The sequence below is a fragment of the Nuphar pumila genome, chromosome 10 (genome assembly GCF_984573655.1).
Source record: "Nuphar pumila chromosome 10, dmNupPumi1.hap1.1, whole genome shotgun sequence".
Classification (NCBI taxonomy): domain Eukaryota; kingdom Viridiplantae; phylum Streptophyta; class Magnoliopsida; order Nymphaeales; family Nymphaeaceae; genus Nuphar; species Nuphar pumila.
In genome coordinates this window covers 96,038,051-96,055,208 of record NC_143258.1, presented here as the reverse complement: position 1 = coordinate 96,055,208, position 17,158 = coordinate 96,038,051, and the positions used below count along the sequence as shown (strand labels likewise).

The 17,158-nt window shown below is 36.8% G+C and overlaps 1 protein-coding gene across 2 annotated transcripts in view; it reads right to left on the bottom strand.

Moving 5' to 3' along the window:
- Nucleotides 1–4,676: 4,676 nt before the first annotated feature.
- Nucleotides 4,677–17,158, bottom strand: part of LOC149827463 (uncharacterized) — a 28,805-nt gene continuing 16,323 nt past the window's right edge. For both annotated transcript variants that reach the window (XM_090019380.1, XM_090019381.1), the window contains exon 7: nt 4,677–5,122. In XM_090019380.1, the coding sequence (XP_089875506.1) occupies nt 5,060–5,122 (63 nt within the window). In that variant the 3' untranslated portion in view covers nt 4,677–5,059. The remainder of the gene's footprint in view (nt 5,123–17,158) is intronic.

Here is a 17,158-nt window from a genome sequence, read left to right as displayed (position 1 = left end):
ATATATATAATCACTGTACCCCCCATACCCATCTTTTTAGAAGCTTCCTTATTGTATCCTTCGTACCTGTGTTCTACACCATACTTGCATCAGTACCTATATAACATAGAACAGAAACCTCAAACCTCAAAGCAGGTTACAAGCCTAATCATAAAATCTCAATTATAGCATGAGGAACAAGTCTCTCTGTCATGCAATGAGTCACGTGATTCAATATGAGAGTTTAGATTCATGGCTAAGGCATATACATCAATGCAGTGATGACAAGTCTCACATGATGCTTTACGGTATGAAGCTCACACCTTGCCCCAAGTCATAACCCTCAGTAAGCAGCTTTTGACACCACATAAGTAAGAATAAGTAAGAAGTTCAATGCTTACTGAAGGTGTTGAAACAGTCCAATAGAACCTCATACATCAACTAAGAGCCAGCAATGAGCATATGAACAAATGCCCAGTCCCCAAAAATGATTGTTAGATGAAAACAGTGTCATGCAAACGCTCCATTACCTCACCTACAGCATATACCGACAATACCATTTTTACTATCCTTAATGGAGAACTCCACAAAACTAATCAGAACCAGGTGACACAGGCCAACAACTTTTGGACTTAATCAACAAGAATGCTATAAAAATAAATAAATATCTTGTGATGTCTACTTACAAATGATAAATGTATAAAACTGCAATCTAAATGATGGAGCTCGTTACAGTTGATTCTATCAACAATGAACCTTTAGAATTTTCCAAATATTAAATACAGAAACGTAAAAGAATTGTAAAGGAAAAAAAATGATAAGCATGTCAAGATTATACTTTTGTTATTCCGCTAAGGAAAAGAATTGAAGTGCAAAAGAGGTAGACAAATTTTAAAAACATACGGCATGCTGCAGGGGCACGTTTAAGTTGCAGACAGTATACAAGATTAAAGGATGCCACAATTTAGATGGCAAACAAATATGAGATGTGATGATTCAGCAACAAAATCCATTTCGCAAATGCTTAAGTGATAACTAACTGCTTCAGAAAATATTTTTTTTCCAAGATTTAGCAACAATCTAAAAATGACATTTTCCTGAAATCAGCAGCAGAATGAAATTCCCTTTAATCCCAAAACAATTCTCACCATGGAGCTTCCTGTTGTCATATTCATTAAGAAGTTCCTATCATTATAGTGTCACTACCAAAACTGAAGCTCCACAAAATATTAAAAATTAAAATCAAAACGATATCTTAAGAGAGTTTCTAACCCACCCACCTACCAGAAATCCGTGGCAAGACAGGAACTTGTATGTGCAAGACAATTCCCCAACTTATCTTATTTTTTCACATAAGTGAGCGTAAAAGACATGGTCTTATTCACCCACTAATCTAAAAATATGGGATAAGCTGGGATATTTCAACTTGCTCCAGATTATAATACCCCATTCATCCTGGATAATTGGATGCACCCAAACTCTTCCTCAAAGGAAGAGGAGGAAGAAAAATAAAAGGGTTTTCTAACATTATTGGTACCGATTGCTAAAATAAACAAAAAATAAAAAACCGTTGAATGTATGAAGAAACTCATCTGTTCTACTTGAATTATAAGACAAGTTCTAGCAAAAAAATCCGGAAAAAACTCGCCAGAAAGCAAAACCAAGAGATTGGGAATAAGAAACAAAAAATCACCAGATCGTGAGGCGTGAATATCCAACGAGCTCGCTGTGTGGACGTTCATAAATCCGTCATCTTTTCTTCTTCCTCTTCTGGGGAATTTGAACTCTGAGGAAGAGGCCTACATTTTGTAAAAAAACATGGGATATGGGTCGGACATTGGACCTCAACAACGGGGTGGAGCTGATCCAGATACATATGCGTCTGGAATTGGATCCGGCTTTGAGGTGCTGTCACCTGGACTTAGTCCACGTCCAATCTCCGTACTCAAATCTTTATTGTTAAGAAAATCCCAGCAAGTAAAATCTCATGATAAATTGAAAACAAAAAAATACTGTATTGTACAACAAAAATGAACTGTTTCTTGGACAATTCTATAATTTTCTAAAATATGCATGATGTCTAAAACTGCAACTTTTCCACTATAAAAGAACTTTTTCATCTTTAGCACATGCAAAATTTCTGTGATATGTGAACTTCTCTCAAATATTCAAATATGTGAATTTTCTTTGGTATTTGTGAATTTCCTTTCAAATATGCCAATTTTTTTTCACACATTTGTAAATGTCCTCCCGCATGCTTTTACATTTGTGAATGTCTGACCTTCCCACATAAAGGTCATCACACATTTGTGAATGTTCTGCACGTGCCCCTTATGTAATTTTTAGTAAAAGGAGTATGGTGAAAAAAAACGACACTTCAAAAGTGTGATGGCCTTTAGCGACACTTCAAAAGCTAATCTTTAATGCCGCTTCAAAAATGCATATTTGAGGGGAAAATCACAAAATACATTACCACATCTGCATATTTGGGAGGACATTCATATATTCTATATGTTGGGACGTTGCTGTTTCAAAACCCAATGGTATAGTTGTATAACTGGTAGGGGTCTGCCTAACCCAAGCTTGCCTTTCAAAAAAAACATTGAAATATAAAAATGTGCTTTTATTGTTTGATATCATAATGAAAACATGATATTTAAGAGTGGTTGATTCTTTTTATTGGTAGGACGGTGTAGACAGTCTTAATTTTCACTTTTTAGAGTCTAATCTTATAATTGTGATATAAATGGTCTATTTAGTAGGAATAGGCTTTTTGGTTTTGAACAGGTTTTTATAAGTATTAAAAAACCGACTACTAAAAATATTCATAAATTTAAAGTTTCACAAAATCATATTTTTTGTCAAAAAACACAATCCAACAGTTGACTCCTAACAAATGGGTCATACTACTAAACACATCTAACATATCCGTTGGATCAGATTTACTAAACATGACTTAACATAAAAAATCAGAACTGTCCACATAGTATGGACTGTACGGAGGAATCAATTTTCTTGGTATTTCAAAGATGTTTTTTTTTTTGGATTATATAAGCTTTTGAAGAAATCGCTTTAAACACTTGTGATATTTTCAATTTGTTGTAAATTTGCCTAACGTAGTTGCTACGTATTCATGTCACACCAATCGCAAAGCCATCAAGTCTAACTCCTTTGAATTGACGGATTTGCTATCCTGCTTATCAAATGAACTCATCATCGAAAATTTCATTTTAGTGTAAACTGGATCATTTTTTGTCTCTCAACAACTTACTGTTCTTATGTATCCGATCATTTAAAAGTTTTTCAGTTTCTTTCACATGATTATGGTTGATTTGAAATGCGTATGGCAAATTCCTATAATAAAAGAATACAACCTCCAAATATTTCCCACTAATTTCTCGCATTACAATGTTTACATTATTCATCTAATTTGAAAATCTTATTAGTTACGAGGATTTAAATTTGAAAATCTCAATACTTATGAGGGCGTGCCATTCTCAAAAACTTTATTGCAACAGTGATAAATAACTCTTTTGTTCTCTTCTATGATACTTTATAAGTTCACTAAAAAAAGTCTCCATTTTTATTATTTAAAAACCACGTTTTTAGCCCACAAGGGCTCAGCTATATTTCACATTAAAATGTCAAGTCCAAGCATGGCCGCCTATATTTCACATTAAAATGTTTTGTATGCTAATCAGTTACACTTGATAATAGACACGGAATCTCATGAGAAAGAAACTCCCTGAGATTTTAATCTAGGGCTTGACCCAGTGACTCGTTTTCTCTGAGTTGGACAATCAATTTATCTATTACAACTTAAGAAAACCATACTGGAGTAAGAAGCAATTCATGAAGCGCGGAAAAAAGTAACAAAAAATATAGTTCTCTACTTGAAAGAGAAATTTAAGTAATCTTATCAAAAACATTTGTTATATATGTAAATTCTATCATAAAAACATAAATTAAACAGTAACTTTTTAGCACAGAAAACATTTCATGAAGTCTTGAAGGTGCATAAATTTTATACTTCCAAAACGAGCTTCCTGTGAAGCAAAAGAGGCTAATCCACTTTTACTTCCCAACTTCCCTATCCAAATAATTTCGGATCACACCAAAAGTGAACTTTCATATGGGAAAAATTCTCATAGTTGGCGAACCTTTACTAAGCAGTTGGAGATTTTCTCGGTAGATACATATGCAATTTTCCACATCAGAGTGCAATAACAATTTTGGCATTTTAAGATTTTCTTGCAAAAGAAAAACTAAAGCTAACTATTTCTGTCTTTGCTTGAAAACATAAAATCACGTGCACGTACACACAGCCCACACACAAAAAAATATAATGAATTTTCAGTAGCTATGGCAATTACGATGTAGTTCTAAGTAAGCCGTGGCTGAAACTTCTTCCATCAATTGTGTCCTAGGATTTTTGTCCACATTTGTCAATTGTCATTCATCTATATGGCGGCAATAAGCAGTTTAATACTGAGACGAATTGGGCACATTGTTTTTTTTTAGGATTTAAACAAAAACGCACTTCAATTATTATATCATATTTGTTGCTCACTTTGAAGAAGCACACACACACACATACACTAACTATAAAATAAAACAAAGTAAAAGCAGATGAATAGAAGGAAAAGGCACCAACATATCACTAACACATAAGAACAAGATTACAAAACGAAACATACTTGTATCGTCCTGTAACATTAACAGGAAAACAGCCTTCAAACATTCAAGAATCTAAAAAATTATACAACAAAAGAAAAAAAAGTCCCAAAACTGCAACCCCAAGGTGGGTGAAAACTGCACCACGACAAATTGGGAGATTTGTGTTTGAATTTTTGCACAAACATCATTGCGCAATAATAATTAAACATTATTACGGAAACATAAAAAAGAAAAGAAAATGTGGGGAAGGGAAGCTGTGCAGTTGAGGGGGGCAGAAATGAGAAATGAAAAAAAAAATGGGGCCTCAGGGATTTGCTCTCCATATTTAACCAGATATCGATGCTGAAAAGGCTGCCAATGTACAGCGTTCTTCACATGATCCTATGATTCAATACTTGTATCGCTATATCAATAAATGTGACCCACCATATTCTCTGACAATGACCGGCACACTTGTTGGTGGAACCTGCACCAAAAACAATATGGATCGTTTTCATCTCTTCAGAAAACAATTAACTACATAATTAATTCAAGGTAGTGCCCACATAGTAATTGATCCAACAGAATTTGAGACAATGCCAAATTATATTTTACCAAATGAAACAACAGAATCATGTTAATTCAGGTAGTGCCCACATAGTAATTGATCCAATGGTCATTCACCAGTATATCAAAGGGGGTTTTGAACAATGGCTGTTGGTTTCTCATGTGGCAGAGGAACTCCTGTCCTAGTTGCTACAAGTTATCCAAACCCAGGATTGAGTACTAAAAGCACTTTTGGCTTATAAATTTGGATTGCTACCATGAATTTTCATCCAGAATAACAATCAGAGCCCTTACTAATCAGTTTACATTTTCTCCTTAAATGAAATGCAGCATCAACAACTAGAATACAGCTGGTGTCAAATGAGTTTGTTAAACCATAATTTGAACAACCAAAAAAAGAGAAAAAAGAAGGGCTAAAGACGTAATGCCACAAGAAGATGAGGTGCCTACTAATAGAATAGGTATCACTAGGTGATCCAGAGCACAAACAAAGAAGAAGAAGAGAAGACGTTGAGGCTGGGGCTGCTGCTCCTTCTATTCCACTATTCCCAACAATGGAACGTGTGTCTATGGATTCCAATATATAAAAACAGTACGTGTTTGTATAGGAGGATACAAAGTTTACAAAATAAGAATTACAAGTCCCAACACAATAAGAAGAGAATAACAAAAGAAACCCAGAACAATAAGGAGTCCCAACACAGTAAGGAGTCTGAGCACAATAGGGAAACAGTCAAGTCAGATACGTTTCCATGCCTGAATCTGGATTGGGATCGGGATCTAGATCCAGACCCAGATGTGTTATCTCTTAATAGCCTCCCTCAAATTGTATATGGTGATCACCATGGACAACTTGGACTTCAAATACCAAAATCTTTGCTTTGTCAAACCCTTGGTAAAGAGATCTGCAATCTAATTTTCTGAAACGATGAATCTGGCCTCAAGTTCACCATCTTCAATTTTACTTCTAATGAAGTGCTGATCAAACTCTATAAGCTTGGTCTTTTCATGATAAACAAGATATAATGAGATTTTGGTGGCACTCTGATTATCACAAAATAAAATGGATCTTGGGACTGTCTCGTCCAGTTCATGTAATAGGCTATTAATCCACGTCAACTTAGAGGTTGTTGTTGCCATGACTCGATATTCAACTTTTGTGCTTGGTTGGGCTATAGCACGTTGTTTATGACTCGACCAAGAAATAAGATTACCTCCAATAAATATACAATAGCCTGAAATTGATCTTCTTTCATTTGAATCTCCTGCCCAATCAGCATTCGAATAGACTGTTGTATGAGAAGATCTTCCTTATGATCTCTCTTCTTATAAATCAAGCCATCTCCCAAAGTACTCTTTAAATGCCTGAGAATTCATTTCACTACTTTTATATGGGTAGTTATCGACTGAGATACTTGGTTTACTGCATGCACAACATTGGGCCATGTGAAGGTGAGATATTGCAACATGCCAACAATACTTCTATATTCAATACGATCACTATACAACTCTCTATCATTAACACTCAACTGCTGGTGTATCGGGGCAGCAGTCACCAGACGCTTACAATCAGAAATACTTGTTTTGCGCAAGAGATCCACAGTATATTTATGCTGAGTTAATATCAGAACATATTTTCCTCTATCAACTTCAACTCCCAAGAAGTATTTCAACTGACAGACCAAGATCACTCATTTTGAAATGTCAACACCTATGTCACAGGGATTCGGCTAGCAGGGTGCCGCACCTGCGTCGACGCGGGTGCGGGTGCAGCACCGGGTGCGGTCAACCCAACCCTGGGTGCATTGACCGCACCAAGGGTCATTTCAGTACATTTTTTTTGGATTTAAAAAAAAATGCCCTATGAAATGGGCTGCGGAATTTAAAAAAAAAAAATTGCCCATTTTTGGACCCACGCCGGGGGGAACCAACGGACCCCCCTTATATATATATATATATATATATATATATATATATATATATATATATATATATATATATATATATATATATATATATATATACACACATTTTTGCCCCTACCGCACCCCCGCACCTGGGTTTTTTGGAAGTGCCAAATCCCCGCACCCGCACCCATGTGACATAGGTCAACACTTTTTTTATTTTCTGAATATGTTTATCCGAGCTCCCGTAATGATAATGTCATCCATGTATATTAACAAAAGAGTCATATATCCCTTACCTTTGTGGATGAACAAGGAATGATCAAGCGAAGACCTGCAGAAGTCATGTCTCTATATTTCCAAAGAAAAATCCTCAAACCAGGAAGGAGAGGCTTGCTTTAGGCCATATACGACCCTCTTAAGCTTACACAAGAATTCAACTGGATTATTTTCAATGTATCCTTGCGGTTGTTTCACATAAACCTCTTCTTTTAAGTCTCCGTGTAAGAAAGCCTAAGTCACACGGAGTCGGCTATAAGGTCGACGCACCCGCGTCGACACGCCCCGATACGGGTGTGGCTTCAGACGCGAGGCAGACACAATCAACCAAGTGTCGGACTAGGTTAACGCTCTGGGGCCGAGTCCGCCCATACTTTGGACTTGGTCAACTTTGACCGAGTCTATTTTTGTTCATTTTTAGGGCAAAAGACGTATAAAAACTAAAAAAATGATCTTTTTATATAATTTTTTTATAATATATATATATATATATATTAGTCGTGTCCCTGTATCCAAAAATTTTGAAATTGCTCTGCACCCGTGTCGTACCCGCACCCATGTGACATAGAAGAAAGCATTCTTAACATCGAGTTGATTTAATGTCCAATCATAATCCACTGCTAGAGACAACATGATTCATGTTGTCCTCATTTTAACCAGAGAGTTGAATGTCTCATCATAATCCATATCATATTATTGTGTGAAAGCCTTTGAGGGTTTATACATTTCAATGGTCTCATCCAGTTTGTATTTAATCTTATAAACCCACTTGGATCTTGTCATATTCATGTCTAGAGGCATTTTAAGAATTTTCCACTATGTCAGAGGGATTCGACCAATAGGGTGCCACACCTGCATCGATGCAATGCGGGTGTCGTTGCGGTAAACCACACCCAGGGTCATATCTATCCAAAATGGACTCGATTAAATCTGACCGAGTCCATTTTGGACAAAAAAAAAACTATGAAAAGGGGGCTACCTGGAGCCCCCCCCCCCTCAAGGGGTACCTCGAGCTCCCCCCTATTAAAAAAATACAAAAATAGGGAGGCACCTCGAGCCCCCGCCCCAAGGCAAAACTCGAGCTCACCACCCCCATTAAAAAAATAGGGGGAGTGGGGGGGGGTACCTCGAGCCCTCCCCCCAATGTAGATTTTACATCGAAATCGTAAGGGTCCAATTAAATTTTTTATATTAAATCCATAATAATTTATTTGGATCCATATAAGAAGTTTTGAATCTTTGGACAGGCCAAGATAGCTAATATGGATCCATGAACGTATTGGATCGTGGATTTCAGTGAAGAAGATCCAAAATCACATAAATTTTTTTAGGCTCACACTAGCACACGTTATGGCATGGCCGAAATGAAAGAAAAAAAATAGCAAAATACATGCGTCACACATAAGGGTTCATTGTTGAACCCTAATGTCGTGGAATCACTTAAAGTAAGAAAAAAAAACGTAAAACACAAAAAGGGTAAAACACGTTAAACCCTAAACGTGAAAAGAAAAAAGAGGGGGGCATGAAACTCCATTCCCGCCTATCCTCCCCCTTTCCTCTCTCACGACCCCTCTTGCCTCCTCATCCGACTCCAACCACCACCCACGAACTCCCTTCTCCCCCTTTCACGATTTTTTTTAAAACCGCCCCTCATCTCTTCCTCTCTTATACGATCCAAAGAGGGAACTTCACGAAAGCACAACAGCAAGGGAGGAAATCGATGAAAAAAAAGGGGTTCTCGACTCAAAGGTAGTTTTTTTTGTGATTTTGCGTTGTGTCTTGTTTTCAAGAGTGCAATGTATTACTGCACAACCCATCAACACAAATTTAACCTGTGTAAACACAGAATCCCTATTCTGCGTATATTACAATACGCAGGTTACTTAATCAGTGTGTTTCAACTTGAGAATCTATATTAAACCTTCTGAAATAAATTCTGGCCTGTGCATGTGTAATGTTTTGAACTGCGGCAGAATAGATTTTTGTTTGTTTTGTATCTCTTTTTCATGAAAAAAAAAATTGGTGTGTGCGTACTTGGATATTTTTGAATCATGTTAACTGGAACCGTGATAGAACTTGATGAACTGCCAACTTATATTTTTTTGGTGTTAAATCTATTGACTGATATGCATAAGTTTAACTGATCAAAACTTCTAATATGTGTGTTCTGAGTTTTCTCTTTGGAATTGTTTTGTGAGATGTGCGATAAAAACATGTCAGAGTTACATGCATAGATCCAAAAAACAGCCTGTCAAATATTCACCTTCAATTTGGTTGGCGGTGGAGCATAGATTTAAATGTCTGATCTGCGCATTTGAACTCTGCACTGCATGTTTTCTGAAGTATATTCAACTGCTGATATGTGTATTTTGTTTCGGATATTATTCTGGATGTATGTTTAATGTGAGAATCTCTGACCTGCGCATTTGAACTTTGCACTGTGTTTTAATTTCTGTTGGGAATAAGATAATACAATTGGGAATAAGATATACAACCTGTTATGAAACGGCGTTTATTATTTGAAGAATTCGGGGCTTGAGATCTTAAAACAGAGGTTGTAATCTAAATTATAAACTCTGAAAGAATTTTTGTTATGAACTTATTACGCTTCCAAATTTTAACATGAGTTTGATTTAATAGTAATGAAGGTATATCTTTCTTTTTATGTTTCAATCAATAGGTCTGTAATGACAACAAACCCTTGTATATATGCCTCATTTGAGTCACTATGGCGGGTGTTTTAAAATCCTTGTAGTAACATCAATTTCAATTTTTCTTTGATGTTAGCTCCTATCAATATGGTCTGGTAGCATGTATATGTTTGTTTTTAGCCTTTCAAACAGTGTTGTGAAAAGCGTTTGAGGTGTAGCGAGGCGCTCAACCAAAATCTGAGGCGAGGCGTAAAGCGTAAGCCTCAAATTTTTTTTTTGTAAAACTTAAAAAAACTATCTAAAATTATAAATAACTAAAAAATTCTCTATTGATGAAGCAACAACCAACAAGAAATAAAAAATCTCAAATAAATACTGAAAAAATATGCGATTAACATGTAAAAATAACATTAATGCATTCACATTTTTATCAGCTGTTGCAGAAAAAACCATTGACATCATGATATCTTCAAAATATAGTCAATATTGGTGACTGGCATTTGTATGAGTTCAACACCAAAACAACAGCCTAGTAGAAGTGCCCACATCACATAGATTATATTAATTTTTTTATACAAATGTAAAAAGTGTACAAAATACACTGATACGTAGAAAAAACAATGGCATGAGCATCCCAAAATATTAGCAATTGGTCTGCTTCTCTGCTTATTTTTCTAAAATAACCATGTTTGATGTCACCATTTTCTATAGCTACTATTATCTTGTAATATAGGGATGGGAATGAGTCGAGCAGCCTGTGGCTTGTCCAATTCAGCTAATTTTAAGATCTCATAAAAGGGGCTCGATTAGCCAAGCCACGAGCTGATCATGAAGGGTTGTCAAGCTGAGCATGTGTGAAGGGAGCACAACTTCGCGAGTCAATTCTTAAACATATATGATATATTTTTTTACAAGATTCTTATGTCATGCACAATGTAGTAGAGCATTTGAATGGAGTATGTGGTTTGAAAAGGGGTGATCCAGCTTGTCGATTCCTATTACTAACAATGCTAAAAGATACAATACTTTTCATATGAATCCAACTTGAGATATACTTGTTGGCTCTGCTTGTCATGACTTCAAGCTCGGGTTAGCACCAACACCTGAGTCTGATCTCTAATTGGGTTTGACCCAAATGAACAAGGCTGAGCAGGCCAAGCTCGGCCTATGCAATCATAACATGACCACCAAGATCACACCACACTACTATGAATGGATACCAGCTCACTAACATCATCCAGTTCGTTCAAAAACAATCAAAACCACCTGGTTCCTGCCAACACCTGATGGCAACAAAGACTTAGTAGACCACATAGTTGCATGGATTGACACGGGCAACTCAAGCAAGCTGGTTGCAAGTTGACAGCACAACAATCCGCCAAAATTAGCCTAAATCAGGCACATTTTACAGGAATTTGGTGTTTTGCTCCTGATTGAATCGCTCCAATTCGGAAAACCTCCTTTTCTGAGAGAGAGAGAGAGAGGAAACAACATACCTGACCTCTGGGAGAGGGAGAGCGAGCGGGTGCAGCGGTGGAAGTGGTGCAGACGTACGTGGGCGACGGTGGCAAAGGAAAAGTGTGAAGAGAGGGAAAGCAGGCGGAAGAACAGAGCGTAAATGCCTCGACTTGGTTAAAACTGATTAAAAAAACCCTATTTTTTGGTCAAATGGGGGCTTTTACCCTCATTTGACTAAAACATTTGAGGCGTGTACGCCTTGGCTTGAGGCGCGCCTCGCCTCGAGGCGTACGCCTCAAGATGCATGAGGCGTACGCCTCAAGATGCATGAGGCGCACGCCTCAGAGCTTTTGCGCTTTGTTCGTGCGCCTCAAGGCATAAAGCCCCTCGCCTTGAGGCGAGGCACGCTTTTTGCGCCTTGAGGCGCGTTTTTAATAACACTGCTTTCAAATATTTTGTCTACTATGGTATGAATCTTGACTGTTCACCACAAGACTCTTAGCTTTTGAAAAGTGTGGTTAATTCAATCGAATTATACCGGATATGAATCGGTACTGACGTAGATATTTATGTTCTTTGGTTTCTCGTTGGCTGGAGCCTTGAATACCAAAGTTCAGTATTCGGTAGGCACATCAAATTTCTCGGCTCTGTATAAAAAAAATTCTATCACACAAAAATTAATTCTTATGTGATTATAATTGTACTGCAATCAAACACTTAGAAACTAAATTTCTTTTACTGACTAAGGGTGTGCTCGAGTTTGGCGCACCAAAACTCACTTTTAACCTATGTCACACGAACTCGGCTAAGGAGGCGCCGCACCCGAGTCGACATGCCCCGACACGGGTGCGGCTTCGAACTCGGCTCAGACTCGGTCAATGCCGAGTTGGACTCAGTCAACGAGTCAAGGCCCAGTCCGTCCACATTTTGGACTAAGTCAACTTTGACCGAGTCTATTTTTGTCCATTTTTTAGAACAAAAAAATTATAAAAACTAAAAAAAATATCTTTTATATATTTTTTTAAAAATATATATACTTTTAGACATATTCGGCGAAGGCCTAATGATGCTCCAGTTAGAAGGTTGGAGAAATGGGAAAATAGATTAGTTAAAAGAGGTCGGGGTAGGCCTAGGAAGACTTGGATGGAGATGATCGGAAAGGATATGAATGCTTTGAACCTCACCGAGGACATGGCATTGGATAGAAATGATTGGAGGAAAAGGATTCATGTGGAAGACCCAAAATGAATTTCTTTTTTGGTTCATATCGCTGACCCCAATTGTTTTGGGATGAAGGCGTAGTTGTTGTTGTTGTTGTATATACTTTTAGAGCAAAAGACTGTGCTGAGCACAGTCTTAGATATATTTTTTTTTAATATATATATATATATACCCGTGTCCCCATGTCCAAAAATTTTGAAATTGAGCCGCACCCGTGTCGCACCCGCACCCATGTGACATAGCTTTTAACTATGTATGTTGGATTCTGTCACACTAAAATCAGTTTTTATCTGATTATAAGTGTACCGAAATCAGACACATAGAAACTGAATTTCTTTACGGACTATATGTCTGCTCAATTTAGGCGCACGAAAACTCATTTTAACTATATACATGTACTGAACTCTGTTACACACATAAAACGTATTTAAGTATGTGATTGTACTGGATTGCTATTCCCTGTGTGTAAACTATCATAACCTCATGACAGCTGATAGCTATTGTAGTATTTATATCATTACTTATACTTAGTGTGTCATTCAGTTTTATGTTTTCTATGGGTGCCCCCAAATTTGAATCCACTTGAAGTAAATGCATAATCAGTCACTGAATAAATTTATTTACATTTTGTTTATATGAAATTTTTAATATATGGCTTAGTGACCGTGGAGTTAGGTCACTTGCAATTCTTGCTTTTACAAAGATGTATGGTTGCATTGATGCTTGGCGGTTGTTAAGTTTAGGATACTTGTGTTTTCATAAATGGGTTCATATTCAAACCGGTGGTTCATGTGAACCATCGTGGTGCCATGTTCACACGGGTTATGCTCTTATATGTAAATAGGTGTCGTGTAGTAATAGTTTAATGAAGACACATGGGTTGCCGCATCAGGTGCTTGCAATTGAAAGTTTTAAGGGCATGACACATACCCTTAAAAAGACTTAAAAATCTAATACACAAGGACTCATAACTCTTATTATGCCGGACTATTTTAAGGTATCGTGGCACTAGTGTTCGCTGGTTTAAAGGTACCAGAGCGCACTGAGTGGGACTACATGAATAATTTGATATTCGTCAACCTATCCACCTAAGGTGGGAATATCTAGGATCATGCAACTACTGTTATATGATCAATTGCCCATTTGAGCACCTGTAACATTGGGTTATTGGGGTTCCAATTTATGTAGAACTCCTGAGAGATCAAGTATCTAAACAATAAGACAAGTAACTCACTCAGACTCGAGCTTACCTTGGAGAGGGTAGGTGGTATGCAACTTCGAGAATATTTGTTGTTTATTTCAAGCGACAATGGCTAGTTGGTTCACAGTTCTCAGAGTTAAGGGACTCAGACTAGCAATTTGTCCTAAGTGATAAGTCCAAATTCTTCTACAGAAGTTAGGATGCATCTTGTTGTTTGGCCTTTGAGAGGTTCTCTTGGTTATTAAACCGCTCTCTTAGGATTTTAGTTTTACTTACACATTCGAGTTAATAAAATACACTGCATAACAAGCCCCCGAATGTTCTTTCTGTTACGATTGCCTTGGCTTGCGAGTACCCGCAGGATAAATAAAGAGAAAAATTAGATTAATTATTTCATGTTCTTTATTTATATGAAAGTTATGATATTCTGTGCTTATTCATATGTTAGAAATGAATTATACTCTTAATGTTTCCTGTAATATTCATTTAATTATTCCATGTTATGTCATAGCTTTAGAATTCATTGAATATCCAATAGCATTGCATACCCTTGTTTCATTGTACACATGCATAATCATAATAATCCTACTACTCAGACTGGTTGTAGTTTGATCCTATTATTTTATCATTTTTAAGTGAAGAATAGAGGAACCAGAGCGGTTGCAAGATGATGTATGGGCCATGCTGCACAAATTTTTTATGTTCTCGGGACAATTAGAATTAGAATTAGATTAGTTATTTTCATTTCTGCTTTTGTAATGTTCTGAACATTGGTTTACTATCGAATTTCACTGGTAATGGAATGAATAGTGTTGCTATGATTTCCCTGTGATGTACCCGATATGCTTAACCTGGAATGGATTGAATAGTTTAGTTGTTAATATATATATATATATATATATATATATATATATATATCAAAATTTGGGCTATATTTTAGGTCGTTACACATATTGTGTTATGACTTGATCAGACATGCTGATGGTGTCTTCATGAATGTCCATATTTCCTAATCCTTGTCCCTCTTCATTATCAACTATACTTTATGCCTCAGTTTCAATGCTAGTTGTCCTTGTACCTCTTCTAGTATATACATGGCCCTCTTTATATCTCCCATCTATGGCTGCAGTTTCTTCAGGGAAGGTAGAAGCATCCCTTTCTTGGGTGTGGCTTTTTAAAACTCCTCTTGATACAAAAAATTTATTTGATTTTAAAAATAGTCTTGACTTAGCCATGGCTGGTAGTACCCAATGCTACCCTCCTTTGTTTTCTGGACTTGTTCTGCAGCAGAATCATACTCAAAGAAACTTTCATCAAATACTACATTTCTGGAAATGCGAATACATCTATTTCTAATATCACAGCACGTATACTCTTTATAGTTGTCAGCATAACCAACAAATTTACAAATGGGCAGTATACCTCGGCTTTCCTGATTGCCACCACGTCCATGTCCTCTGCTGCCTATAAAGTATCCACCACTTCCACGTCCTCGTGAAACATTAGAAACAAGGACTTCTTGGGTTTCACTAGAGAAATCAAAATTAGAAGAGCCATCTCATAGTGCAATAATTTTGCCCTCAAATTCTCAAATGTAGGAAGCAAGGTTGAGTAATGTAGGGTGGTGGAGAAGACGTGATATTCGGGATCAAGGTAACCATATCCTTATCCGATACTTCATTGCCAATTATAGCAAGCCGGTTAGAGATGCCCTTCATATTATTCAGATATATGATTGACATAGACCCCTTCAAATTCCGAAACACTCTTCAAAAACATTATCCTAGATTCTGAAATTTGAGAGTATGCCTGGACCAGTCTAGTCCAGAGTTGCAGTGCAGTACAATCATCGAGTACTCTGATAAAGACCTCCCGTGACAAAGTGGATATAATATAGGCAACCAATGCTTGATCTCACCTGATCCATGAAAATGCCTGATCTCGCCTGATCCATGAAATAAAGTCTGGATTTCTAACATGAACAAAAAAATCACAACCTATGTGTTATCCTTTTCCTTTTTGAGAATATACTCTGATGGAGGGGTGATGGACCCATCAAGGTGTTCAAAGGGATCTTAACTCCTAATGAAAAGAGTTATTTGCCTCTTCCAAGTTAGGAAATTGGAATTGTTTAGTTTTTCAGAGACTAATTGGAGTAAAAAGGTAGAAGATAGGGACAAATGTGGGTTTGGATCCATGGGTAAGAAAGAAAAAAAATAAGAACAATAGATAATGGGAAAAAGAAAGTAGAGAGGATTCATATTGTCACATAAAAAAATTGCCCACCATTTTAGGTCAAAATGTTACAGTAGGCACGTATCGGAACCACTTTGATCAGAAACTTGATGTTTCTAACCAAAATAATTTGTGATTCTTCAAAGGAGGTGACGTGACATATGAAACTCAAAGAAAACTGAAAATCTAAGTATGCGGAGTTTTAGATCCAAAACAAGGCACAAAGAATAACATGTTGCTGAAATATTTTATGAGGTCAAGATAATAAGAAAGAAACTGGGATTGACCTCAAAACTGGAGCTCAGAAAACAATTTTAGACCAAGGATATATGGCAGCAGTCAAAACAGATTTTGAATATTTATACCAAGAAAAATTTAAGGAAGAGAAAGAATAAGGAGAAGAAAAGGCTTATGACATAAAGGGAATTTAAAGAAAAGAAACTCGAAAAGAGGCAAACAGGAAAAAGAAGCTCAAGATATCTTAAGACGTGAACGCGAACAAACATGCTCCTGCTCTGATACCATAATAGAATAGGTATCACTAGGTGATCCAGAGCACAAACAAAGAAGAAGAAGACAAGACGTTGAGGCTGGGGCCGCTGCTCCTTCTATTCCACTATTCCCAATAAGGGAACGTGTCTAAGTGGGCAATCCTTTAAAAGATTAGCAGGTTAGTGAATTAATGATCCAAATTGGAGATACGACATTGAGCCTGCTATAATATAGCATTGTCGTTAAATATGGATTAGCTGGGTTTGATATTCCAGCACACTCTAGGACACACCTCAACCTCATCCACTGTTATCTCCATCTTTGTAATTGTAACATTCAGTACTTCTAACAGGCTCCTGTACCCATGTCATGCCAGCATTGGTACTTAGATATTTCTGGTATGCGCCAACTGGGTTTTACACTTGTGTTGACCCATTTTATCCATCTTATAATCCAGTAAACATGGTTAACACTCGTGGTCAAAAACATCAAATGTTAACTATATACTTTTTCTA